Source organism: Thalia democratica, chromosome 7 (genome assembly GCF_965202585.1).
Source record: "Thalia democratica chromosome 7, ktThaDemo2.hap1.1, whole genome shotgun sequence".
Taxonomy (NCBI): Eukaryota; Metazoa; Chordata; class Thaliacea; order Salpida; family Salpidae; genus Thalia; species Thalia democratica.
Window position 1 is genome coordinate 39,143,583 of NC_139171.1, and position 26,369 is coordinate 39,169,951.

Sequence of the window (26,369 nt, forward strand, 5' to 3'; positions counted from 1 at the left end):
CTTTAAAATAGAAAATAGTCACAAACAAATACAATGTTTTGAAATTTGACTAAAATTTCCATAGCTTAACTTCTTATTTAAGTTTTTAAAACTAGAAAGGTTCCATACAACTAAAAACCATTGTGTTTACATAATAAATTTATTCAACATGTTAGAATATTTTTTTTGTAAAAACACATCACAGAGAAAGAAAGAAAAATGTGAACACTCACAACTAAAATGAGAGTCACAACTAAGGTCAATGAATTAGTGTGGAGAAAGACCTTTAAGTCATCGACCTGCTCACCATTTGCTTGTAATTAAAACTTTGAGCTAACTTAAAGCATCAAAGAAAAAAAAAATGAAAAAAAAATTATAAGTTGTTATATATACATTATAAAAAAAACTTTTTAAGTAAAAAAATTAAGTTTAGATGGTAAGCTCACTTTATGACCCATTACTGCCATTATTGACCACAGAAACCATGGGCTCCACACAGTCTCCTCCCATAGATTTTTATTTTTATAATTTTTTACGTTTCTTATTGTCCCTTTTATTCATTAAAAGTTGTTTGTGTGTTTTTAAATACTTTCAATTTACTATAGAAATTTATTATGATTATGCTTCAAAAAGAAGAAATCATATGAATTTTAGTTAAGTAATAAAAAAACACTTTGTTTTCAAATGAATAAACAAATTTAAGTTAATCAAAAAAAATAAAAAAATCACTAAAATAAGTTAAAAAAATACACAAAGATACTTTTAGACTGTCTAACAAGTTAAGTTTCAGTCTTAAATTAAGTACTATATATATGCCTTAATTAATAAAATACAACATGAAATAAAATGCATATTAAACTTTATATACTTAGAACAATATTTTTTGGCATAAAAATCCTGTTTGAAGTGATCATTTCTTGAAGATCAATTGAATTTAAAAAAGAATTCATTACTTTTTGTATACTTGACCTAAACTGTAAAACAAGTATCAATTAACATATTTTGTTTTTTAATGATATTCCATCTGTGAAAAGTTTTAGATTATGATAAACAAAAAGAAATGATGTTAAATAAAATTAGGTTAAAGCTTAATAAAAGCAATAGTTTTACATTGAATCTATTACTAAAACTTATAGTAATATGTTTTTGAAGCTTCTTTAAAAATTCTTAAGTTACTTCAGTGGTTGTATTTTTTGTGTTTACTTCTAGTTGTTTTAAAGTTAAAACCTTTGAAAAAAATAGAAATATAATTAAACTAGGGTTTCCTTTTAGTGTGCAAAAAATTGAATTAAAATAATGTTTGATAGTTATTAAACTATAAATTTGTGATTGTAAGATAAATTATAAGTGAATAAGAAAAAAAGTGTACAAAATTGAAGTAGTGATAACAAAAGTACTATGATAATAATTCAAAGTTAACAAGTATTTTAAGATATCAATATTTTTTTAAATGATTTTTATAGAAGAATAAAGTGTTAAAAGTTTATCTTCAACATGCTTAAATCTTTTAATAAATGTGTTTTGATACACTTTTAATAAAGTTATCAGAAATAAATTATCATTGAATTTATTTAGCCTTATAACATTTTGATTATTAAAAGTTTACATCTTTAATATCTGTTGTTAAGTGTTTTTTTTTCTACCAGAGAACTAGATTTAAAGTTTTTAATACTACAAGAGTAAGAAGCTCTACTAAAAGAGTGTACAAGATATATCTTAATGCATTATAATTTACAAAAAACAAGTCACTTTTTATTATATGTTTATAAACAAATTTTTTTAAATAAATTTTTGTTTGATAATAATAAATCTTATTTAATAGAATTTTATCTTAAAGCATTAATAGTTAAAAAAAGTCTAGTATGTAAAATTCACCTTTTTTTACCTTACAACTATACTTATGATACTTATTTAATTTTATTTTATGCTACTTTGATTTCTGTACATCCAAGTATTTTTATAACTTTTTTTGTGTTAAGTATAACTTTTTTTATATTTTTTTTTTAAGTTTAAAAATTATTTTTGAATATTTAAAAAAACATTTTTATTACTAACTTTAAAACTTACAAGATTATGATTATTTTTTTTTTAAGAAATTAAGTAAGGTATATAAAAGTAACAAATATCTTATATTAAAACATTAAAGCACTTTTTAATAGGTTATATGTAAAAAATAGAATCATATTATTAAAATATGAGTAATTTTTCCTCATCAACAAACCATGTTCGTGGGTCAAAATATATTGTTATTGATGAGCTCAGTAAAGTTTTTGATGCCCTCAGGAAAGATAGAAGGTAAGAATTTTTTGATAAAATATGTTATCAAATTTATTTTGTTTAATTTTTAATAACTAAATTTAAAAAAATCTTATTTATAACACTTAACTGTTTTAGATGGAAAACACATAGCTACCAAAACGACTATGATGATCCTCTTATCACAAGCTTTTATAACTTAAGAATTACACTAAATAGGTGTGAAAGTTAGTTTAGTTTGATGTTTGTACTAAGTCATGAAATATGATTCTAATAAATACAAGCTGTATTAATATGTTTAAGCTTTATAGTTTTTTGTATAACATGTTTTTAATAACTAAGATATTTGTATATATTAGATAGTAGTATATGCTTAAACTGTATTTATTAACAAATTAGAATTAAAATTTAGCACTTATGCAAAAAACTTGATGATATGACGTAATAAACAAGATTTTTTTATCTGCTAATTATAAGCACTTGAAATAAATTTTAAATAAATCAGTGAAGTATCTATATAAAATTTATATTTATCAACTTTATAGATACTTTTTTTTTGATAAACAAAAGGTTTATATTAAGGCCATAGGGGGGTTCAGCAGATTTTTTTACAAAAAATAACTTTGGCTTTTATATAAAAGCTTTAAGTACAAACTACAAGCCAGTTTTTATAGAATTCAATAATATCAATTAACTTTTGAGGTATTTATTTTTTGTAAAAAGTTTCCAATACAAATGTATAGACCCCAAATTTTTTGGGGTCAATTTTTTTTTGAAATTTTGAAAATCACTAAAAATTTATCTTCTCCTTCTTTTTTCATGCAATATTCTTCGAGTTTTCAGGAAATGTTTCTTTACATCATAAGAAAAAAAAAATTCTTATGAATTTTAATAATTTAAAAAAGCAAAAATTTTATGATAAAAATTAAAAAAAAAGTCTTTTTTTTTCAAAAAATGGTATTTTTACTTTAAGATTTTTAAAGTCCAAAGTAATGTTTTTTTTTGTTATTATATAAAGATCAAATTGTGAAAGTTTGAAGAAGATTGCTTGAAAATGTAAGAGGAGATAGATTTAAATGAAATAGTCTTTTTTGGCTGTTTTAATTTTTCCTTGCCTTAGGGAACCTATTATGCAGGTTCATTATGCTTTGACCAGTCATATCTCAAAAACTAATTCGATTTTTTTAAAACAGTAAAAAGCAACTTGAAGGTTAGTAAACATTCTATAAAATAAGATCAACCTGTAAAAAACATAGCTTACCCCCTTTGGCTATAACGTTTTAAAGGTTTTTAAATGTAGTTATATTGTTTGACAATGAAATATTAATTAAATTCTTATGTTTAAACGTAGTTTTTGAACTAAAAAAAAACTATATTTAAAAAATAAACTTTTAATTATTTTACTTTTTGTGTAAATGTAAAAAATTGTGACGGTTTTGTTTACTAGCCTGTTGTAATACTAATGTAGATTGTGATAAAAACTATTTTGAGTTTATCAAAAGCTCAGGTCAAGTTTTTATTAAAACTTAATTGAGTGTGACTGCACTAAGTTTTTAATGTTTAATTTTTTAATTAGCTTATGTTGTAATATTAGTTTTGTTTTTTAGTGTTTATTTAAATTATTAAGTAAAGTTTTATTAAGATTTCTTTTAAAGATATAAATTGTTAAGATTGAAAATAATTTATAGATATTTCAATGTAAAAATGTATGATTACTGTTTACGAAAGTACAGTTAAGACATATATTTTAATGTTGTTAGTTATTTAAAATACATTATAACTGTATAGAAGTTTTAGGTAGAAGTTGTTTGTGTTGAAAATTAGTCGTTATAAAGTTTTTCAAATAAACTCAGACTAAATTTTGATCACTTAAACTAGTCTTTTTGACTCAATGAGTTGCAATCCTCTATTACTCTATTAGAAGCTTGTAGTTTGAAAGTTGTTGTTAAACAAAACTGTATAACTTATAGCCCTCTGAAGAATAGTCCTGGCATTAATTCATAAAACTTATTAAACATTGTGTGTTCTATAAATATAAATGCAGTCTATACATTTAGTGTATAATAAAATACAAAAGATAACATATAATTCGAATTAAAAAATTTGTGCTTAAAATCCTTGTCAGAGTTCATCTTTAAACTAAAATTCAAATTTATAATCAATACAAAAAATTTGATGATATGATGTAATAAGTATGATAGTTTTATATACAAAGTATACATCACTTAAAATTTAAAAACAAAATATCTATAAACAGTTTATATTTATAAATAAATTTAGTTGTAAAACAATGTTTGTTTTTAATACAAATTGTGAGAAAATATTTTAACAAGTTTAAGTCTTTTTTTTACTACTGACATTAACTTAATTTTTTCAGACCTTTTCGACTTGATGGCTATCTCATATCTCACTCCGTTTTTGGATGTAGTCAGAGCTGAAGAAACTGATGGCCCAACAACTAGTCTGGCTCTCACTTCTCTAAACAAATTCATTGTTTTAAATCTAATTGGTAAGATTATTTGCTTTTTATTTATATACAAACAACCTAAAAGAAGAATAAGTTAAATCGTTCTAACACAGTACGTTATGTTTTTAATATACTTAAATATATTTAGATCTGAAAGCGCCTAACGCAGCAAATGCAGTTTCAAGCATAGCTGGAGCAGTCACACATGCAAGATTTGTAGGCACTGATCCATCTCATGATGAAATAGTTTTAAACAAAATTTTACAGGTAAATTAAACTAACTTATAAATTTAAATATTTTTTTTGATTATTATTTTGTTGTTATTATCGGTTTTTTTTTCAAAATCAATGTATGAATCTAAATATATAAAATAAGTTTATTTATCACGTTGTTTTACGATGATACTTTTAAAAATAGTATCAATATATGATGGTATTACTTTTACTAAATAGAGTTTTGAAAATAAGTACAAGAAACCTTATATTATATAGTTGACTTATACTTTTAACTTATACTTTATTGTTGTTATCAATAAAATATTTTAAGTAACCAAAATATTTTTTTAATTAAATTTATGTAACTTTTTATCAATAATTAATTTAACAAAATTAATGAACTATGTATCAGTAGTACTTAGATAATAATTATAATTATCTATCTAATAATTCTTATTACTCCACATTTCTCGCGCGTTTTGGTTTTTTAATTCAATAAATATAGTAAAAGTAAGATAATAATAAACGGATGTAATAAAAATCAAATATATACAAAGTTTTGTTCCTTAGCTTATTTTACATGTCTATGTAAGCAAATATTATCTTAAACTAAGCAATATTATATAAGTTTTATCCAAAATAATTATTTTTTACCATATAGAACCTACAAATGTTAAAATACTTATATTATTATTTTTCTTTATATTAATAATAGTGTGTCATAATTTATTGCTGAAAAAATCATTATACAACTTAAATCGTTTAAAGGTTCTAAGATCTTTGATTTTGTACAATATTGGAAATCTTTTAACCAACGAAGCCGTATGTGAAATAATGCAGTCTTGCTTTAGGATCTGTTTTGAGATTCGATTAAGTGGTTAGCTTGTTTTTTACTTTTTATAAACTGTATCTATTTTAAATGTTTTGGTGCTATATTTAGATATAAGTTTAACTGAAAACGAGTTAGATATTTTTGAAATTTAGTTATACTATACACTGTATAAAAGGTTTAAAAATAACAATATAATAATAGTTAAATGTTTACAATGTAAAAATTTATTTGCATTTATTAATTATGACTATTACCTTTTTTATAAAAACATTTTTTTATTTGAAATATTTTGCTAAAAAAATATTTTAACGGAGTTTTTTCTTGTTGTTTAATCATAAATTTTTTTTTTATGTATTTGAAAGTTTTGTAATTTCTCTGTTTATAGCACCTAAAAGTTTTAATATATATAAGTTTTCGTATTTATATGCATAATATTATTTTTGAATTTGCATTGTAGAATGCTAGCTTAGTTGTTTTTATAAATACTTAAACAACTTATTAATAACAACTTATTTACTTTAAATCTAGAATATTTAAAAGATTGTTTTGGTATGTGTATAAACAAGAAATATTTACTTTAAAAAAATTAAAAATAGCTTTTTATTTATTGACTTTGTTATTATAATACTTTTATCTTAGTTTTTTTAAAAACTTTTTCTGCTGACAATAATTTCAAACTAAACTCAAATATGATTTTTACTTTTATGGAACTTAGTTTTTCTAAACAACATGTTAGCTTATGGTTGAAATTAAGATTTTATAATGTAAAAACATGTTATTAATTTTGATTCAAAGCTAATCAATCTGCTCTTAATAGATTTACTAAGAAAGACCGCTGAACACACTCTTGTCGACATGATTCAAGTTCTATTCACGAGGCTGCCTATTCTTAAGGACGATATTAACACCTACCCTGAAAACTCCATGAAAAAGGTATTTGACAAAATAAAAATTCACAATCATTTTTCTCATTTGTACGTTGTATCACAGTTTTTTATCAAAGTTGTTTGTTACTGTGATGTATTTTTGTTGTAGAGCGCACATTGTTTGCTTTGTTGTCATAATGTATCTTTTTATTATTGAAAATTTTATAACTTTAAATAATTGATAAAGTTGAAAATGCGAGCGGGTGGAATACAAGAGTCAAGTTCGCGAAGCAAGCGAAAGAAAAGGAGGCAAGAGCAGCAAAAGTTATCAAACAGCAGCACGCCCGCCGTCTCACCCAGCACCGACGAAAATAAAACGTTCAAGTTTGTTGCATTGTGTGTATCAGACATTAAAAAGGCCTTTGATTTTTAAGGAGAAAACCTGATAGTTGATATGATTATAACTTTACTCTTTTATTGTGATCTATAAATGGTTTCCATCATTTGTTCAAAACAAAGTTTAATTTTTTAACTCTATTTCAGTTTGGATAGATTATTAAAATTCAAAAAAATATTTTTTTAGCGCAACAATAACAACAAAATCTGCTAATGAAAATTCGAACTTCCACTCAGAAGTTTCAGCTGAAAACACTACAGCTGATTTAGAAAACAAAACTGAACCGGAAAAGAAAGATTGTAGTGAAGAAAACGTATCAAACGCCGAAAGTACACAAGCATCAACAGAACATATAAGTAGTAATGAAGAAACAACTGACTTTGTAGTTATAGGTATTTTTATATTTTTTATTGTGTTAATAACATATATAAAAATTTTAATTAATTAGACTACTAATTAAATAAACTAATATAATATTAATCGTTTAATTAAAATTCAAGATTCAAACACCTCATCTATAACTTTTGCTAAAGTTAAAAATTGAAAGTTTTAAAAATTACACTATGGCTCACTTTTATAAATAGTTATATATGCACAATTAAATCAGTTTAGGTTTTACAACTTGAGGTTATAGTGCAGTTGTATTCGAACAAGCATAAAGTTTTTTAAGCTATCTTTTGATATATTTAGCTCTAAAATTTTAGATTTTTATAGTTGATTAAAATACTGTATTATTTAACATTTTAGAATATTTATTTTTTTATCTGGAAAGCATTAATTTAAGGAACAATTTATCAAAAATTATGTTCTTAGATTTTAAATAGTAAGAACACTTCATAGCTTTTGAACTTTCAGTGAATCTTAAAAACTTTACAGCAATAGACATAGATAGATATTGACCACTAGTTAGATTATTTATGTTCTTCAAATAAAGTCTTTTGATCCTCCTTAAGCTTTCATACACGACTAAAATAGTTTTTAAATAATTGACCATATCTTCTCTTTAATCAACCTTAATATTTAATAAGCAGAAACAGCAAAAGAATTAACTGAAAAAGTTGTAGCTGCAGAGAAGGAAAATGAGCTGACCGTTCAAAGACAAGCTACTGTAGACGAGGTTCTTTTTTATTGAATTCAAACTTCTAAACTTGTTTAAGCTTGAGTTTGTGTATACTCTTTAAATAAGACTTATACTATGGTTATTTTTTGTGTAACTTCAGAATAAGATTGGTTTTTTTTTTTGATAAAATTATCTGAACATTTTATGGAAGTTAATTTAAAAAATTAAGTGCTTTTGTTTTAATTTTTGATCTACCAGTTAATAGTTTAACATCAAAATTGTTAAGTTTTTTTGATGAAATCAAAAACGGAAATTTTCAATGATATATACTTTTGTTTTTTACTATTAAAATTTAAAATTCTAACATAGATTTCATAAAAAGATCTTAAAAAGTTTTTTTTTAGTTTATTCAGTATAGTATTATAAGTTTAATTGCAAAATAGTTTTACAACCAAAAAATTAAAGAATATATAAATCTAACATTTGAAATCGTCAAAGTAGTTCTAATTAAAAAAAAAGTATTAACAAATTTTGTGTTCTTTAAAGCATTTACAATAAATAACATAAGTTTTTAAACAGCTTTACATCCAAAACCCTTAAATTCATCATCGGTCTATCCTTAAGTCAACTACTTAAGATAGTTTCATCACATTATTTTTACTGTTACAGTTGCTTAAAACTAAAAAAATATGGTTTGTATTTTTATTCCTTTTATTCTTAAAAGAAATAAAAGAATAAAGTCTGTTTTTTTGTAATGCTTAGTACAATATTTAAAAATTAAGTGATGTAATAATAAATATTTTACACAAGTCAGAATATGGTTCCCCAAAGCTTTTGTTTTTTTGAAATTTTGCCTTTTAACAACATATATACAGCATATTCTGCAATTATACTATTGAAACATACATAATTCAAAGACCACATAGTTAGTATACACTAAATCTGAAATGCGTTAAAATAATATATATTTTTTTTAATTTCAATTATGTTGCACAGGGAGAATTAGCTGACACGGAGATGAACAATGAACTTCCAACTTCTACTGAAGCAGACAAAGTTAAGGTTAAAGACAAAAGTAATCTAACTGATGTTAGTTTTAATGTGCAAACAATATTTTAATTGAATTTGTTTTAAGTTACCACTAAGTGACCTGGATGTTTTATAGATAGAAACAATTAACTTTTTATTTAGTTTATATAAATGTAAAATTTTAGTAGAATGTTCCTACTACAAAAAAAAACATTTTTAGTGCAAAAAAAAAAAAAAAAATTTTTCATGATACTTTATAATATTGAACATTTGTTAACTTAAATTGAAAAACATAAAGAGTATACAAGTTTTGAAGTTTTTTTTAGTTAAAAAATTAAAATTAAAAAAAGGTTTTGAATGAATCCTCAACAAACAAAAACTTCGATGATTTGGACGGCCCATTGCTACCTTACGGATTGCCATGTATAAGGGAACTGTTCAGATTTCTTATATCTCTCATTAACCCTCTTGATCGGTAAAGTTTTTTAAAAAGTTTTTTTCTATTTTAAATATACTTTTGAAAAAATATCTTTTCCTAAATATTGCATAATAGTTGTGTTAGTCAAGCTGTTTTGAATTTATTTCTATTTTTAAGAAACTTGGTTTGAAAAAATATATAGTTTTAGAACTACAAATTTTAGTAATACGTATTGCTTTAAACCTACCAGTTTTAATTAAGCAAATTGATCTGTTCAAGACGTAGAAAGAAATGTTGGAATAACTAATAATTGACTTTAAACTTGAATTATTATTTTAGTTTATAGTACTATGTTATAAACAGCAACAATGAGGAACACATGAATTACATGGGAATTTCCCTTTTAACTGTGGCTTTAGAAGTTTCTGGAGATGAAATCAGCAAATTTCCAGTGTTGCTCGCTCATATCAAAGATGACATGTGCAAGTTCTTGTTTCAGGTTATTTCGTTTGTTATTCATTTATTTTTATTAAAAAAAAATTGATTTAAATATAAGATCTGTGTTCTTAATTTATATTTATTTGAACTTTGCAGCTTTTGAAAGTGGAAAAAGTCTCACTCGTGGCATCCTCGCTCAGACTTTCTCTTCTTTTGTTCGAATCTCTTCGTGCTCATCTCAAGTTCCAGTTGGAGGTAAAAGTTTTAGTTATTTTCGTTGCAAAATTATAAAAGCAGTAGTGTAACTTGTACCAAGTATATCATTAATTAAACAAAAGAATTTTACGGAGTTGGCTTGACATAAAAGGTATAAAAAATTACAGATATATTTGCTTTTGTCTTAATCAACCCTTTAAATACTAACTCGCTAAGAATAAATCAAATCAGCAACTGTAAGCTTTTTTAAAGTTTTTTTTAAACTTTTGCAATATTCTTGACAGTCATTCTTGAAACGACTGATGGACCTGGTCGGAAACGAGCAGTCGAAGCTGAGCTACGAGCTGAAGGAGTTGTCGCTGGAAGCCATCATGCAGTTGTTTTACATTCCCGGCTTCGTCACTGAGCTCTACCTTAACTACGATTGCGATTTCTACTGCACTGACATCTTGGCCGAGCTGAGCAACTTGCTTAAAGAGGTTTAAACTTTTTTTTTATCTTAGTGAAGTCTGTATTGAAATTAATATTTAAACAAGCTCTTTACTTTACAGTAAGTTGAGAATTATTTTTTTAGTAATATAATAATACATAATAATAACAAATTATACAGTATCCAGAGCTCAGTTAAAGTGTGTTGACTCGTTTAACACACAGAAATATATGTCAGTGTAATAAACGAAGGATACTGTTTAATTTGTTATGATTATTTATTTCAGTGAACTTGTTTCGCTAGGATCTTTTTTTAACAAACAATTAAATTTATATTTTGAATAGTTATATGTAACGTTTATATAAAAAAAATTAACTTAAAATGAGAAGGTATAGTATTAAATTATTTTAATTGTTAAAAGAAAACTTTAGAAAGTCTTCTTATTGTTTACTAGTTTAGAAATCTCTACTAGGTTTTAGATTTAGTTTTTTTTTTTGTTATGTTTAAAATATCTGGTATGACAGGTAAAAGTTAATATTTTTTGTAATAAAAAAGTTGAGTCATATTTTTTAAATTTTTTTGTCTCCAGCTTTAACCTAAGAACTTGTAGATTTTAAAATATGCTTTAAAAAGGTGTTTTTATCAGACTAAAACTTTAATATTGTGAAGTTTAAATATAAAGTAAGGGTAGTTTGAAGAAAAAAATTAAGTAAGATTTTGATGAAACAGTAATTTTTCAATTGTCTAATTCAATATTTCTACTAGTCACCTAAGTGCAGTATCTCAAAATCATTAAAAAAAAACTGAAAAAACTAATTAAAAAAAAATTAAACTATCAATAATTGATGCTAAGTATAAAAAATTAGAACAATAAATTTTAAATTTATTTATAGCACGCTTTTCCAACATCCGGATTGTTTCCAACTCATTTGTTATCACTAGACACATTGCTTACAGTAGTAAGAAGCATTGAAAACCGTTGTAAAAATCAGCCTGAAATTACAGGTTAATTTTTTAACTAAATTATAAACAAGCATCTATAATTAACTTAAATGCGAATAATACTTAAAAGATATTTACTTGTAAAGTTAATTATAATACTTTTATAATACCATCATTTTTTTAGTATACTTCAATTTTACAAAGAAGTAAACAACTTTTTTTTAAACTAAAATCTTTATATTTATAGCATTGTGTAGCTAACTGTTTTGATTTTATTCATTTGACTTTCAAATCAATTTAAAACACAAAGCTAACAAAAAACTAGTAAAAACAATCTTAACATTTTATCAAGATTCAAATGTGGATGCAGAATCTGGTAGTAAACAAACAATGTCGCCTCTTCCCGAAAGATTCACTTCCCAGCTCCCGTCTATTCTAGAGCTTAGAGATATTAAGGAAAAGAAGAAGGTTGGTGTAAATTAAAAAAAAAGTTTATAACATGCTAAAAATTAATATAAAGTTTTTATCATTTTTCATTACCAAAGTATCCATTTAACAACATTTTTAGACGGTTTATAACTGATTACTTGATTGATCAGGTTCTGATGAACTGCACGGAGCAGTTCAACAAGAAGCCGAAGAACGGCATCAGCGCGCTTCAAGCGGGAGGACTGCTTGACATTCCGAGGGACGCGTGCCAGATATCAAGGTGGCTGAGGGACAACCCGTGGCTCGACCCGCAGATGATCGGAGAGTACCTGCCCGACAGAAACTTCCCCGACCTCCTCCAACACTTTGTTACGTTCGTACTAAGTTAATTATGACTATGAAAAAGATTATTTCTGTTTTTCATTATTTTAAACATGTTTTTGTATAATTTTTTCTATGAATTACTTTTTTTTCAACAGCACATTCAAGTTTGAAAACTTGCGAATTGACGAAGCGCTTCGCCAATATTTAGAAGCTTTCAGACTTCCCGGCGAGGCTCCGGTAATTGAAAAGCTTATCACTGCATTTTCGGACTATTGGTCGGTTAGTTAAAAGAGCTCTTTTGATTGTTTTACAGATCCAAATTGCATTTTTCAGCATTTTTTTATGAACACATGTACATCTTCAAACAATAGATTAAGTTTGAGTGTTTAAAAGTTATTGAAGATTGAGTAAGAAAAATTCTTATGGATACAATTTTTTTTTGTAAACTTAATAAACTTTTTCAAAAAGTGTTTATTTAAGTTTGTATGACTATAAAAAACGTTTAGTAAAAATTTTTAAGTAGTTTCCTGTGATCTACCGTATTCATAAAAATACGGCCGGATCTGGGATACTTAATTTTGAAACTTACTTTGAATCTATTAAAATTTTTCCTAAATATCTATTGTAAGTTATAAAACTACTCTCAAACAAGTCTTTTACCTTTTTACCACTAAAAAGAACTAAAACGAATAAAGTATATTCAGTGATCTGCTGGATACATAATACTAGGATCCGGATATTTTTGTAATTAGGATCCTGCCGGATCCGGTAGAACTCTAGTTTTTTACCATAAGCAACCGGTTAAATAAATCACTACATTGTTTTAATTTTAATTTGTACATTTATTTATTTCGATAGGTTCAAAAAAATACCGTTTTAAAATAACTTAAAGCTTAACAGTAAGAAAAGTAAACTTAGTAATCAAAAAATTTATTAACACGAAATTTTTATTTAATTTGAAATTTAAGTAGGGACATTATTTATCTTGAGCATTAAATTTTTAGTTTTGAAGTAAATATTTTAAAGACTTCTTTACTTTTAATTTAGTTCAAGAATAACAATCAAGGATCTCAACTTGCATCCAAGGATAAAAATTACAACTTCATTCATTCACAATCTTTTTATAAAATACTGTTTCACTCAATTAATCAACAAAATTAATGAGACCCTCAGAGATAAAAAATATGTGGTTCAAAAGGCTCTTTTACAATAATTTTAAATCTACTTCAAAACTCAATTATTGGAATTATATTCAATTTTTTGTTTACTATCAGTGTTAGAGTATTATATTTTAAATTATAAAATTCAACTATCATAGGGCATCTAAAAGTTATAAGTATCATAGTCTGAAGTACCTTAGAAAAAGATAAGTTTGTTAAATGAATTTCAACGTAAAACCGCAACAGAGCAGCAACAACTACCCGTTCAAGAACGAGAACACGGCGTTCGTGCTGAGCTACGCAATAATCATGCTGAACACGGACCAGCACAACAAGAACGTGCGCAAGCAGCACACTCCCATGTCCCAGGCGGATTTCATCAAGAACACCTCGCTCGCCATGGGCACCGATTCGGACAGAGGCATGCTGGAAGCGATTTACACGACTATTAAGTATGTTTGAAGTGTTTAATTGGCTTGCTTTGCATATAGCTTGCTTGTTTAATATTTATGTTTGAAAAAAGTTAATAAGTTTTGTTTCAATTTATGTCGTTTATATAACTGTCGAAAAATGTATACTTTACAATACACCTGAAGACTTTTTAAAATAGTTTTCTGTTTTTAATCTTTAAATTTACATCAAAAATGTTAACATCCAAACACTATTTTCAATAAAAGTTTGTTTAAAACATTAAACCTGACAAAACTTTGTTTGTAGAACGAACGAGATAGTGCTGCCGCAGGAGCAGACGGGTGAGGTTCATGACAAGTGGATGTGGAAAGGACTGGTGAGAAGGGGAGCGACCAAAGAAGGGAGGTGGCTGTCCGCACCCAGCCCTAATGAGTGAGATTTTATATTTATTTTTACCAACAACTGATTAAAATATAAATTTAATTAGGAGTCGATAACTTTTTTTTTAAGATTTATATAGTTATCAATACCAATTTCAGCTTAAAGGCAACAAATAAAAACTTAGTTATGAGTTGACAGTTTGTTTTATATGGTTTTCTGTACATTGTACTATTATTAATATTTAAACACAATGAACGTTGCAATGCAGTGGAAACAAGCTGAGTTTGTACGACGGAGACATTTTCGCCATGAGCTGGGCGCCAACAATATCTGCACTTTCTTACGTCTTTGACAAGTCGAGAGAGGAGCATATTGTGAAGAGAGCAATAACTGGATTCAAGTAACTTCAATTGTTTTTATAGTAGTTTTCTTAATCAATAAGTTGTTAAAATATTTTCAAAGTAAACTTGTTAAGTTTTGTAAACTTTTTTATTATATGTTGTTAAAAATAGATAATTATTTTTGAAATTTTGCTTGAGGATTAGTAGGTTTTGAAAATAGTACAACCGCTTATAAATGCTTACATATTTTTTTTTCATTACAGTATTTTTCTTAATTTGTTTGTTCTCTACTTAAGCAAGTAAAATTATTTTTTTCGTTTTTTAGAAAATGCGCAATGATCAGTGCAAACTTTGAGATGAGTGAAGTTTTCGACAAACTAATTTGCACACTTTGTAAATTTACTGGGCTTACAAGCGAAGTTGAGGTTTTAATTTTTGAATAATTTAATTTACTATCAATAGTGAGCTTCGTAATAAGTTTTAATTTCAACATGTACATCAAAAGAACATAAACAATTTTTTTTTGTTTTACGATATTTGTTTTGTTTTTAAACTATAATAGTTAAAAAATAAAATGTTGGTATTAAACTTCTAGGTACTAAAAGCGTTTAAATTAGAAATAAAAATGAAAACTTAGTTTCAACTCTAAGTTAATTTACCTATAGTTTTTGTTTCATATATGATAAATTGTTAGTATTTAATAAAAATAAGTTTTATTAAATGCATTTTACTGAAAAAGACTATCATTTGTAGTCTAAAGCTTTTTATTTATAACAAACATTTTTTCAAAATTAATTTTTAGAAATACTAACTTCCTTATAGTCGAATAATAAAAAAATGATAAATTTAATTTTAAGTTTGGCTTGATTTACTTGTTACCTTTTTTCACACACGATATACTGTTAACATCGGTTGTTTTTGTTCAAAGTCCGAAGAACTGGCGGCGATACCGTTCGGAAGAGACGAGAAGTGCCAGATGGCGGCTCGCGCGGCGCTCAGCCTCGCCCACGTGCACGGCGACATACTGCGCGAGGGGTGGCAGAACATACTCAACATCATCCTGCCCCTCTTCCGCGCCAAGCTCCTCCCCCAGCAGCTCATGGAAGCCGAGGACTTCGTCAACGAGAAAGTCAACTTGCTGTCCGAAGAAGTCGTGCCTCAGAGGTTGAATCAGTGTGCATAGTTACCCGTGCTTTAATTTTTTTCTTCGCACAAGTATTAATTTTTCAAAAGTTGAAATGTTTCCTTTAAAAAATTAACTGTAGAGTAAAATTTTTTAACAGTGCTATTTTCACTCTGAATATTTTACGTGCTTAAATTAACTAATTTTTCTGATATTTAACCCATTTTATATATCAAAACTTAATATTGGCTGCAAAGTTTACATTTATATTGATTGCAGGAATGACTCGCTGATGAGCAGTCTGTTCTTCCAGTTCATAGGAGGAGGCGGTCAGAATGATAACAACAATCAGAAGCAGAACACTCCTGAAAACCAGCAAGCACTTAAAAATGCACAAGTAATTCAAATATGCTTTTTTATTTCCTTCACCTAACAGTTATTTTTAGATTTTAACGCTGATAGTATAGGTAAAAATTACAGCGTTTTTCTTGATTATTTAGAATTTGACAGCTGATAATCAAAGTAACTTCTGTATTCAACTTATAAAACTTAAGTTCGAAACAAGCATAAATTTTACATCTAATCATAGTAGTTATAGCTGTAGTTTAAGTATTTTTTTGTTTTGTTTAAATTACATGCACGAATTAATATTTGGTACACTTATTAATTTATTATATCTTGTTGTATTTAAAATTGTAATTTAAATCTTAAGACGAATTACAGTTTGTAATTTGTGTTATTCTTATGTTTAGCTTTTTCATTGAAAAAAGGATATATTAACTTATGTGAAATTTGACACAATCATCATTGAATTAAAAATTTGATATTGTTTTGATTTATAAGCACCTATCAAATTTAAACTAACAATACTTACTTTAAGTATTAAAGTTGTTGAAAAATATTAAAAAACATTATATTAAAGCGATAATTTCTTTCCTTAACAAAAGTTTTAGTATTTTTTTTTAATAATCAACTAGTATGTATATCTGTATATATAAACTAACGTACTTATGATTTTAGGAATGTGTTGTAGAATTGCAACTGCAAAATCTAGTGACTGAAAGCAAATTCTTACTCTTAGATTCTTTACACGTGAGTTTTTCCATCTTTGTTAAAATATAATTAAATGCATCTTTGTTTAATTGTTTATTTTTAATATACTGAAGAATGTTTTTTAAATTATTTTTAATAATATGAATTTCAAACTTTTAAGTATTGAATATAAGTATTTTGTATATATTATATTTCAATTATAATATATTTTAAGTATTGATCAATTTTTAGTAACCTATTAAAATAGGTCACTAAAAATAAGTTTTACTAATAATAGTAAGTTTATTTATTTTCACAATTATAAATTGTTGACGCACTGAATACAACAGCGTGGCAAGTAGTTTATTTGATATTAGTCTTAGACTATAAAACTCTATTTAAAGTTGTGTGATTTTAAATATAATTCATAGGAACTAGTTAAAGCGCTGATAATGTCATCCCGTGCCAGCCACATGATAGAACAGGGTGATTTCCATTACAGCGAAGATTCAGCCATCTTTTACTTGGAACTACTGCTAGGAGTCGTTCTACAAAACAAGTTGTTGTTAAAAATAGTTTTTTTTTTTGCTAAATCTTTTCAACTTTTACTCGATTTTCTGTATTTAAAATAAGCTGAAAAGGATATGGATGTAAGTACATAAATTTATACGAACAGAGACCGGATACTTTCGCTGTGGCACATGGTACGCGAGCACTTGTACAACATAATAGTGCTTTCGCCCGACTACTCCAGGCTGCTGGAGCGTGCGGTGAGCGGACTGCTGAGAATCGCCATTCGTCTGCTCCACAGGGAAGACGTGTGCGATGAGATTCTCAACTCCCTTCAGATACTCATCATGATTCCTCATAATGTCATCTACAAGGTATAAAGCGTTTAAGTACTTCTTTTAAGTTTTAGTTATACCAAAAGTACTAATTGTTTTAGATATTAGAAAATTATAATAACAAGTTACAATATAAAAATTCATACCAAAAAAAAAAATTTATGAAAACTTTAATACTATACCGTACAGTACAAACTAATCAAAATATTAAAGTATATCGTAAACCTTTAAAAGTAATATATCTCAAACAGGTCAGCAGGCAAATTGCGTTCGGTATGGACAAGCTGCTGAAGGAAAACGCGGCCAACATTCACGACAGAAACGACTGGATGACAATTTTCACCATTCTGAAGAGCGTCGGTGCCGGAAGCAGGCCGCAGCATCAAGTCGTCAATATGACGTCATCAAGTGACGAAGTTGCCGCTGTGACTACGGAAGATGACGTAGACCAGCTCAGTCATGATAGAAGTTAGTATTTTGATATTTATAGTTCAAGTATTTTGCAGTTTCACATAACCATACATTCACCTTGTATAAATAATCTTACTTTACTGTTTTTTAAAACTAATGTTTAAAGTGGTATACTGACAATTCCCACCCGCGATCATTTCCCACTCAATCAAATTCCACCCGCGCACAATTCCCACTCAATTTTTTAATTTTTATTTTTTAATATTTTAGCTTTTTTTTTACTTATAATTTATATATTTATTTATTGATACTACCACTGCTGCTACCTCCTTACCCTTGGTCGGTAGGCGTTTCTCGAATTTGATCGGGTGGGATTAGATCGCGGGTTGGAAATGAGCGGTTCCCCTTTTTTTAGCTTATATAGATTATAAAAATAACTTACAATTGAAAAGCGATTAGTAAAATAAGCACAGTGATATTTTAAAACAGTTATAACTTTTTATTTTTTTGTTTTTAGCCAACGTTTTTATTGAATTTTTTCTTTTATATAAAGTTTTTTTTAAGGAACACAGTCGGATAGCGAAATGCAAACTGATACAAAAGACGCTTTGTCATCTGATCGAGGCTACACATCCGATACTGAACTCTATGAAGCTAACTTGCAGAAAAATGTTAGTTATTCTTACTCGCTTATCTTAGTAATATTTACTATATCTTAGTTTATGTTAGATAAGGTCTTAAGTTTTGTTACGGTTAAACCACAAGTTTCGGCGTTTTTTGTAAACATTTTAAACTTGTATTATATTTTGTATTTTAACGAATAGGGTAAACCTTAGGGTCGTAGAATTATAATGACTGCGGTTTATTTTCTTTTTATGTTAAATAGATTTAAATTTAAATATAACGTATTAAACAGTAATGTAACTTTAGAGAGCAACGCTAAGCTATATTTGGTTTGTGTTTTTCATATGTTATAGAGTTGTAAAGTTAATATTGTAAGTTAACTACGTTTAAGTTGTATATACTCAAGATAACAAGTAAGACGTAAATAATTTATTTTTTCTAACTAATTAAATATTTTAAATACATTTAAATTTTACTAAAAAAGTGTTTAGTCTTACGTACAAATAATTATATACAATAAGTAAATTCTTAAACAAGTTTACATAATGATTAATTTAAACAACCATAAGTTCATAAGTAAAACTTTGTTGTAACAAGAAAAAGCGGTTTATTAAAATGGAAAAATATCTTTACTTAAAAGTTTTCTGTATAATTAAAGAAAACACTCTTTTATAGAGTTCAATAAAACACATGCATGTCATGTTTTTCGTATTCAATTCTAACGTCTATTGATTTTAAGTAAAAAATTATTCTATTCTACGGTGGATTAGTAATTGTATTTACTTATTGAAACTGGTGTTTTAGCTGGTAACCGCAGGCAACCAGCAAGCAAATTATGAGAGTTTGGTACTGGTGAGTTTTGTACAAACACGTATAATTTGAGTGTGAAAAATCGTACATTGTAGTCTAATCGTTGTGTGATTACTATGAGTTTAAATATAAGTCGAATGCCACTGTAATTCAAGTCATTTTTTAGGTAGTTCAGTTTTGTTGTCCATTCTAATTATTCAAACACGTTTTTTAGTTAGAAATGTAGATGCATGATGTAATGATATCTTGCGTTTTATAGTTTGATATACTGTTCAAGACCTTTCTTAAAAATAAATTGCATTGTGAGAAATATTTTATAAAAAAAGAAAAAAAATCTAAACAAGTAACAATGTCTAAATTTCAATACACTTTACCAGTTTTTTTATATATATTAACGGAAATTTTAATATTTTGAGTAAGTTCAAAATCTTATAACAAAATAAAAAATTATTGCAAAAACTTAAATAAATCTAAAATAACGCTCATAAACCTTTTAACCTTTGAAAACAGACAACCCTAAAATACTTAATGCATCTAAAAGTAAACAACTTCAGCAGCTTTGTTTTTTTAGTTAATAAAAAATTATTTTAAGTTTTTTTAAATCATTTAAAACTATTAATTTTGAAACTATTACCAGTATTTATTTTGATTATGTTGGTGAAGTGTTTTTAAAATAAGTATAGTCAAAATATATAAGATTTAAAACAGTTCTTTTTTTTAACTTTACGATAGACACTTTACAAAAATAATGTTTTTTATTTAAAACGTTAACTTTGGACAATCTTTAAAATCTTTTAAGTTAAAGAAATATTTAATAGTTTTAAACTGATTGGTTGAATAAACTCAAACTTATAAATAACAAAAAATTATAGTATGAAAAACTACTTCTTTTTAGAATTTCTAGTATCAAGCACCATATTTGTTGTGTTTTCACTCAGCATTTGTTAGCTATAGTAAAAGAAGTATGATTATAAATTATGTTGAAGATTTTAATTTTCATAGTTAATATAGATTTTCTTATAATTTAGGTTAAGTTTATCAATTTTTCTAAACTGTACACAGTTTTTTTTTTGAAAAAAAAGAAAATACTTGGAAAAGTTTTATATTTTCAGTTAAATCATTCATGCTTTGTAAAAAGCTAATTACTGAATCTAAAATGCTAAATATTTTAGTATTTGTCATACTTTTTATTAAGCAAGTGTAGATTACTTGATAGAAATTCTAAATAATTATTTTAAATTATGTTGGTAAAAAATATATATGTTTAAAAAAATTATATAATTTTAAATATTTGTAAAAAAAATACAAATTTAAAATATGTTTAACTTTATTTTGCTCCATTTAAAAGTTACAAAAGTTAAGGTGCACGACTGTTCAAAATCAGAAATTTTAAATTCCGACAGTTAAAATTTAAAAAAAAAACAGTGTTATTATATTTTAAATTTAATAAAATACTCTTGTAAACTTTCTAATCACCTACGAACCCTTTTGTTTGCGAAATCTTAAATATTTTATGACTTATGGCTAAAATTAGTTTTGAAATATGGTAAATTTTAGTTATTTTGAAATTCTCTTTTAGATTTTTTTTATTATTTTACTGTCATAATCTTATTAATTATTTCTAAAACCTTTTTTTTCAAATATATATTACTTTTTGAGATATTGCCACTTAAGTTTTTTATTAATTAGACTTTTCTGAATTTGAATTATCATGTAACCACCAAAGTTGCACATTTTTAGTATCAACAACTTTATATACAACTACAGAACAGAGTTAAATTTTTTTATGTTTAACCCAAGCTGTGATCGAAGTTTAAAATCGAAAATAACAAAATATTTTGTTCTTACTAAAGGTGATTCCCCCGCCCCCGAACCCGTGCAACCAGTTCACGTTGGAGCTGGGCGAGAACTTGCAGCAGCACGACATGAAGGCCATGGTGAAGTGCTGCATGGTGCTGAACTTCCTGGTCAGGGACGCCGCCCACATCACCCCCCACAACTTCGTGTTGTGCGTCAGGTGCATCAGGACGTTCGCGGAGGCCAGCATCAACGGAGGTTTGAAATTTTCAATAAATCAACGTTCTCTTGTTATAAATTGTGTTTTAAATTGTTTGTGTTTTTTGTTTCAGTCAACAGAGCCCATTTGCACCAGCCCGTCGAAACCAACCAGCAGAGTAGGTTGAACAAGGACAAAAAGCTGAAAAAAAAGAAAGACCGAGACATGAAGAGGAAAAACACCGCTAACAACAACGAAAGGTTGCTGAATGTTACTACAAAATTTTCAAGCACTTATTTTGTTCATTTGTTAATGAACTCATGCAATTTGATTAAATGTTTAAAGTTTTGACTTTCCATAAGTTCTAAGATTTTTTTCAAAATTAAAATCAATAGACGAGCTGGTATTTCTCCTATTTCAGTAAGCGCTCAACTATTGCTTCAAAATTAATCGTTTGTCAAATTTTACACAATGCTTTGTGTGATGTGATAAAATATTGTTCACGCAGGTACACGGCAAGCCAGCAATCAGATGATGACACTTCCACAAAAACTGTTCCCGACCGATATCACACTCTTTCTTTACAGGTTTTTACACTAAATCACTTATCTGTTTTTTTGTATCTTTGTAAACCTACAAAATTGTAGCATGTATTCTTACATCTATGTTTGTGTTATATTTTTAAGTACATTTTGTATGGTATTTTTTTAAACATAATTTCGTTAAAAAAAAATATCAAAGTTTTTAGGCATGATTCAGCCGAAAAAAAACTGTTTTTAGAGGATAGAGGTTTATTGTTTGATGCGTTTTTATAATTTCTGTAATATTTAAAAAAACATTAAATATATTCCCAAAATATTTTTTTATTACGTTATCAGCTTATTAATGTATGTTAATTTTCTAATTGATATAATAGACAACTAATGGCAGCCTTAAAACATTATTTTTCTTTAAAAAACTTTAAAAGTTTAAAGTTTTCAAACTTAGTAAAACCGTTTAGTTTTATAATTTATTTTACGTGTTAATTTATTCTACGTGTCTAATATATACTGATAAAAACACAATTTTACATGTGTATATAGCTAGCTGCTACATAAGTTTTTACGAGTATAAATTAGTTTCAAGCTCGATGTTTTTAAGGTGTGTAGTAAAATTATTTGTAGCTTAAGTACTTACAAAAAAGTTTAATAAATATATGTTGAAATACTCAAGTAAAGAGATGAACATTATGGTTATCATTCACGTAATTGGCAGTTGTTGGACCTCATGCACCAACTTCACACGAAAGCCGGTGAGATATACAAGAAGTGGATGGAGCATTCAGACGAGAATTCAGATGGAAACATGCAGAACGAAGCCGCCCACTTGTGGGATAGCTGCTGGTGCCCCCTCCTACAAGGAATTGCCAGGTTCGTGTTGTTTCAGAAAGTTTTGTTTATTTAGAAATAACTTTTTGTGACGATAAGTCGGTATTGTAATTTAAACAATTTTTTTAGTTCTTATTTTTAAACACAAAATGTTTTTTTACATTAGAATTTTTGTATAAAACAGTATTTAAAAAAATTTTTACGTAAATAAAGATGAAGAAAAGTTGTTGATTTCTAAAATATAGCTGTATAAGGCAAAATATAGTACAAGGTAAAGCAAAATAAAATATTTTAGCTAAAAGATATCTTCTGTGTTTTTCTTTAAAAAACAATAAAACGTTTTAACTGTTTTAGTATATCTATGTTAGCGGTTTTTAAGTTTTTTCATTTAACTTTTAAGCTTTAAATAATTGCTAACTACTTGGTTTTAGTTAAAACTTTATATTGTACAATGTACTTACTTTGTTCATTTAAAAGGCTCAGAAAAGTTTACAACATTTTTTCACCGACAGGTTATGCTGTGATGCAAGGAGACAGGTGAGATCTCACGCGTTGACTTTCCTCCAAAGAGCTCTTCTCAATCACGATCTCAACACTTTGACGGGCAAAGAGTGGGAATCGTGCTTTAACAAAGTAGATTTTTTGTTATTTTGTGTTAAAAGTTGTTTTATAATTAATGAATTACAAAAAACCATTGTATATGTTTCTGAAATTATGTCTAAAATCAGGGTTGCCAAAAACCTGGATTCCTGGAAAAACCTGGAATTTGACAGCTTAAAAAAAAACGTGGAAAAACCTATAACTTTAAATTATTATTACCAGTAAAGAAACAAAATTTTGATTAAATACGAAAAATCTGTTATATATTTTTTTGTATCATTTAATTTTTTTTATTTAAACACATTTAAAGTAGCTTACAGTATTTTTTCAAGGTTGTTTTGCTAATTAAGACAGTTTTTTTATCTTAAGCTTAATTTGACAATAAAAATGGACCAAAAAAATATTTTTTTGAAAACCTTTAGTTAATTTACAAAAAACCTAAAAGTTAATTTAAATTATTTGTTAAGTTCGTTAACATCAGTAGATAAAACATTTTAGAATGTGTTACAAGCTATATATTTTTAAAGTTTTGTAAAACTAATTTTTTTAAACTTTTTACTAAAAATAACTTTTTCTAGCGATTCGGTCGCTTATGCTATTATTACTTAAAACTTTAGCCACAAAGTACATGTTGAGCACGTTTTTGAATTTTAGAAACAGTTAAAAAGTTTATATTAAATATATGCACTGCACAACAAAAAAAAAGAGTAATTGTTAAAAATACTATTCCTAAAAACAAGTTAGTATTTATAAAAACTTCCAGGTTATATTTCCTCTTTTATCGAAGTTGTTAGAAAATATAAGTCCTGTTGATCCAGATGGCATGGAAGAAACTAGAATGAGAGCTGCTGCACTATTATCAAAAGTTTGTTTTTTACAAATTTAAAAAAGACATCTAATAACAATTATGTCAACTGTGCTCATTAGAATTCTGTTTCAAATTAAAATTCAAAAATTTCAGTTTTTAAAGACTTAGTCATTTAATTTATTAATAATTCAATGGTAACAATACAACATGATTAATCCTTATTCTGGTTTTATCATAATCTATCTAAAGCTTTGTTTGATTTTTTAATTTTATTTAAATCAATATAAAAATAAAATTCATTTAATTAGATTTATAAGTTCAAAACATCCAGGTATTTTTGCAACATTTGGTGCCTCTTCTCGATTTATCGACATTTACCGCACTTTGGTTAACCATCCTCGATTTTATGGACAAGTATATGCATATTGGAAAGCGTGACTATTTGGTAAATTTTTGTTTATTTTAAAAACTGATGATTGTTTTTTGTTTGTTGTATTTGGTTTATTTTCTAATAGCAAATTTAACTTTGCAGTGTTAAAGTTTCATCTCAAATTTATTTCCTGAGATTTCATCTACTTTTATATTTTTAAGTATCAACACCCTAATAGTAAAGTTATCTCTGTTATACTGCAGCTAAACTTTTAAGATTTACTTTTAAACTTTCAAACAATACAAGAAAGACAAAGATATCTTTTATTAATCACAGTTTGAAGCGATACCGGAGTCTCTGAAGAACATGCTGCTGGTCATGGACACCGCGCAAGTCTTCCATTCGTCCACTTCCGGATACACCTCCCTGTGGGATGTCACGTGGGAGAGAATCAACATTTTTCTGCCCAATCTTAAAAATGAAGTTTTCAAACCTCCGTCTCCTGGTAGTCGTAATTTTTTAAATTATATTTAAGTCAAAGAAATATTTTTATTACTTTAAATTTCTGCGTGCAAATAAAGTCTTGACTTGTACTGAACTCTTGACTAAAGTAAAATAGAAACAAATTAATTGAAAAGATTACAAACTTAAGTAAATGATATTGTTTTCAAAACCATCAGAACCACCGAAAGCAGCACCATTGGAAGTACCTGCTCAGTGCGTGTCGATTGAAAGAGACACTCCAACTCAAAATTTGCAGCAGCAACCATTTAGTCAGCCGCCCACACAGCTAAACTTGCAACCACCATTAGCTGGCACTACTTCTGCTTTGTTCAGTAACTCACCTCCAACTAACATTGTAAGTTTAGTTTGGTAGTATTATAAAGTTCTTAAAGATTTTTTTTAAAGTTTACAGAAACTATTGCAGGCTTTTATCAAAAAATTTTAGTTGAAAAATGTTTCAAAAGTAAAATTTTTCGGAAATACTAATAGCACAAAAGTATTATACTCAACCTTTATTTTAAAACGCAAATTCAGTTAGTTGGTTTCCGATTCAGTACAAGACTGAATTTAAGATAAAGGTACATAATAAATAAATTTATTCCTATCCAATTGTTTTAAATATTACTAAAAAATCTATTTTAAAAACCTCAATACTATTATAAAACTCAAGCTTGTTCTATTAAAGCATTTGCTAATGTAAGTTCTAAATGCAAGATTTTTTTTAATCCAATAGTTCTGAAAATCTAACTGATTATGACAAAACAAACAATCATGTTTTTATTTTTAACAGCTGATGACGTCAACTCCACCGAACTTCATTGTTCCGATCGTCGCGAGTCCCGCGCCGTCCCCACCTCCTCCTCAGCAAAAATAATATTTATTGTAAATCAAAAAAATGTTGTGCTAATTTTTATAACTATAAGTTTAGTTGAAACGATAAAATTGTTTGCGTTTTTTGTCTAAGCTTAAGTTTTGTTTACTTTTTTTTTTAATAGTTATAACTAAAACACGTAAGTTTTGGATACATAGTCATTTTTGTCAAAGTTTTATACTATTTTTTTCTTACGTAAGATGTTTTTTAATTTTTATACGGGATTGTTTTGTTGGTATAAAACTTATTTTTAGGGGTGTTTAGTAGTAAAAGTTAGTGCAATGTTTAGTTTTAAATATTTTTTTCAGACGTTTTTCTGTCGTTTAAATTTATTAAATTCTTTACTAACTATTTTTATTTTAGTTCATTAGTACGTATCCTTATGCTACTAAACTAACGTAAGTAAAGTGTGTTGA

General features: G+C 26.7%; 1 protein-coding gene across 1 annotated transcript; it reads left to right on the forward strand.

Moving 5' to 3' along the window:
- The first annotated feature begins 2,136 nt into the window (after nt 1-2,136).
- On the forward strand, nt 2,137-26,290 carry LOC145840995 (Golgi-specific brefeldin A-resistance guanine nucleotide exchange factor 1-like). The gene is made up of 39 exons (XM_082948353.1): nt 2,137-2,274; nt 2,374-2,462; nt 4,613-4,744; nt 4,851-4,969; nt 5,687-5,795; nt 6,568-6,683; nt 6,864-7,000; nt 7,200-7,405; nt 8,042-8,130; nt 9,070-9,162; nt 9,453-9,577; nt 9,884-10,019; nt 10,115-10,213; nt 10,459-10,653; nt 11,498-11,609; nt 11,899-12,014; nt 12,146-12,348; nt 12,455-12,578; nt 13,706-13,911; nt 14,177-14,302; nt 14,520-14,651; nt 14,918-15,017; nt 15,521-15,756; nt 15,995-16,112; nt 16,736-16,807; nt 17,179-17,306; nt 17,424-17,631; nt 17,844-18,060; nt 18,568-18,674; nt 21,291-21,492; nt 21,567-21,693; nt 21,942-22,020; nt 22,688-22,842; nt 23,313-23,433; nt 24,164-24,265; nt 24,540-24,653; nt 24,915-25,086; nt 25,259-25,437; nt 25,873-26,290. Exons 1-39 carry the CDS (start codon nt 2,174-2,176, stop codon nt 25,954-25,956), a joined length of 5,286 nt encoding a protein of 1,761 aa, XP_082804479.1. The 5' UTR covers nt 2,137-2,173; the 3' UTR covers nt 25,957-26,290.
- Nucleotides 26,291-26,369: the final 79 nt, after the last annotated feature.

Bases quoted from the DNA above. Each gene is read 5' to 3' on its own strand.
- LOC145840995 (XM_082948353.1), top strand. From the start codon at position 2,174: ATGAGTAATTTTTCCTCATCAACAAACCATGTTCGTGGGTCAAAATAT. The intron at 4,745-4,850 runs GTAAGATTATTT...AAATATATTTAG, and splicing joins CATTGTTTTAAATCTAATTG to ATCTGAAAGCGCCTAACGCA. The intron at 17,632-17,843 runs GTATAAAGCGTT...TATCTCAAACAG, and splicing joins CTCATAATGTCATCTACAAG to GTCAGCAGGCAAATTGCGTT.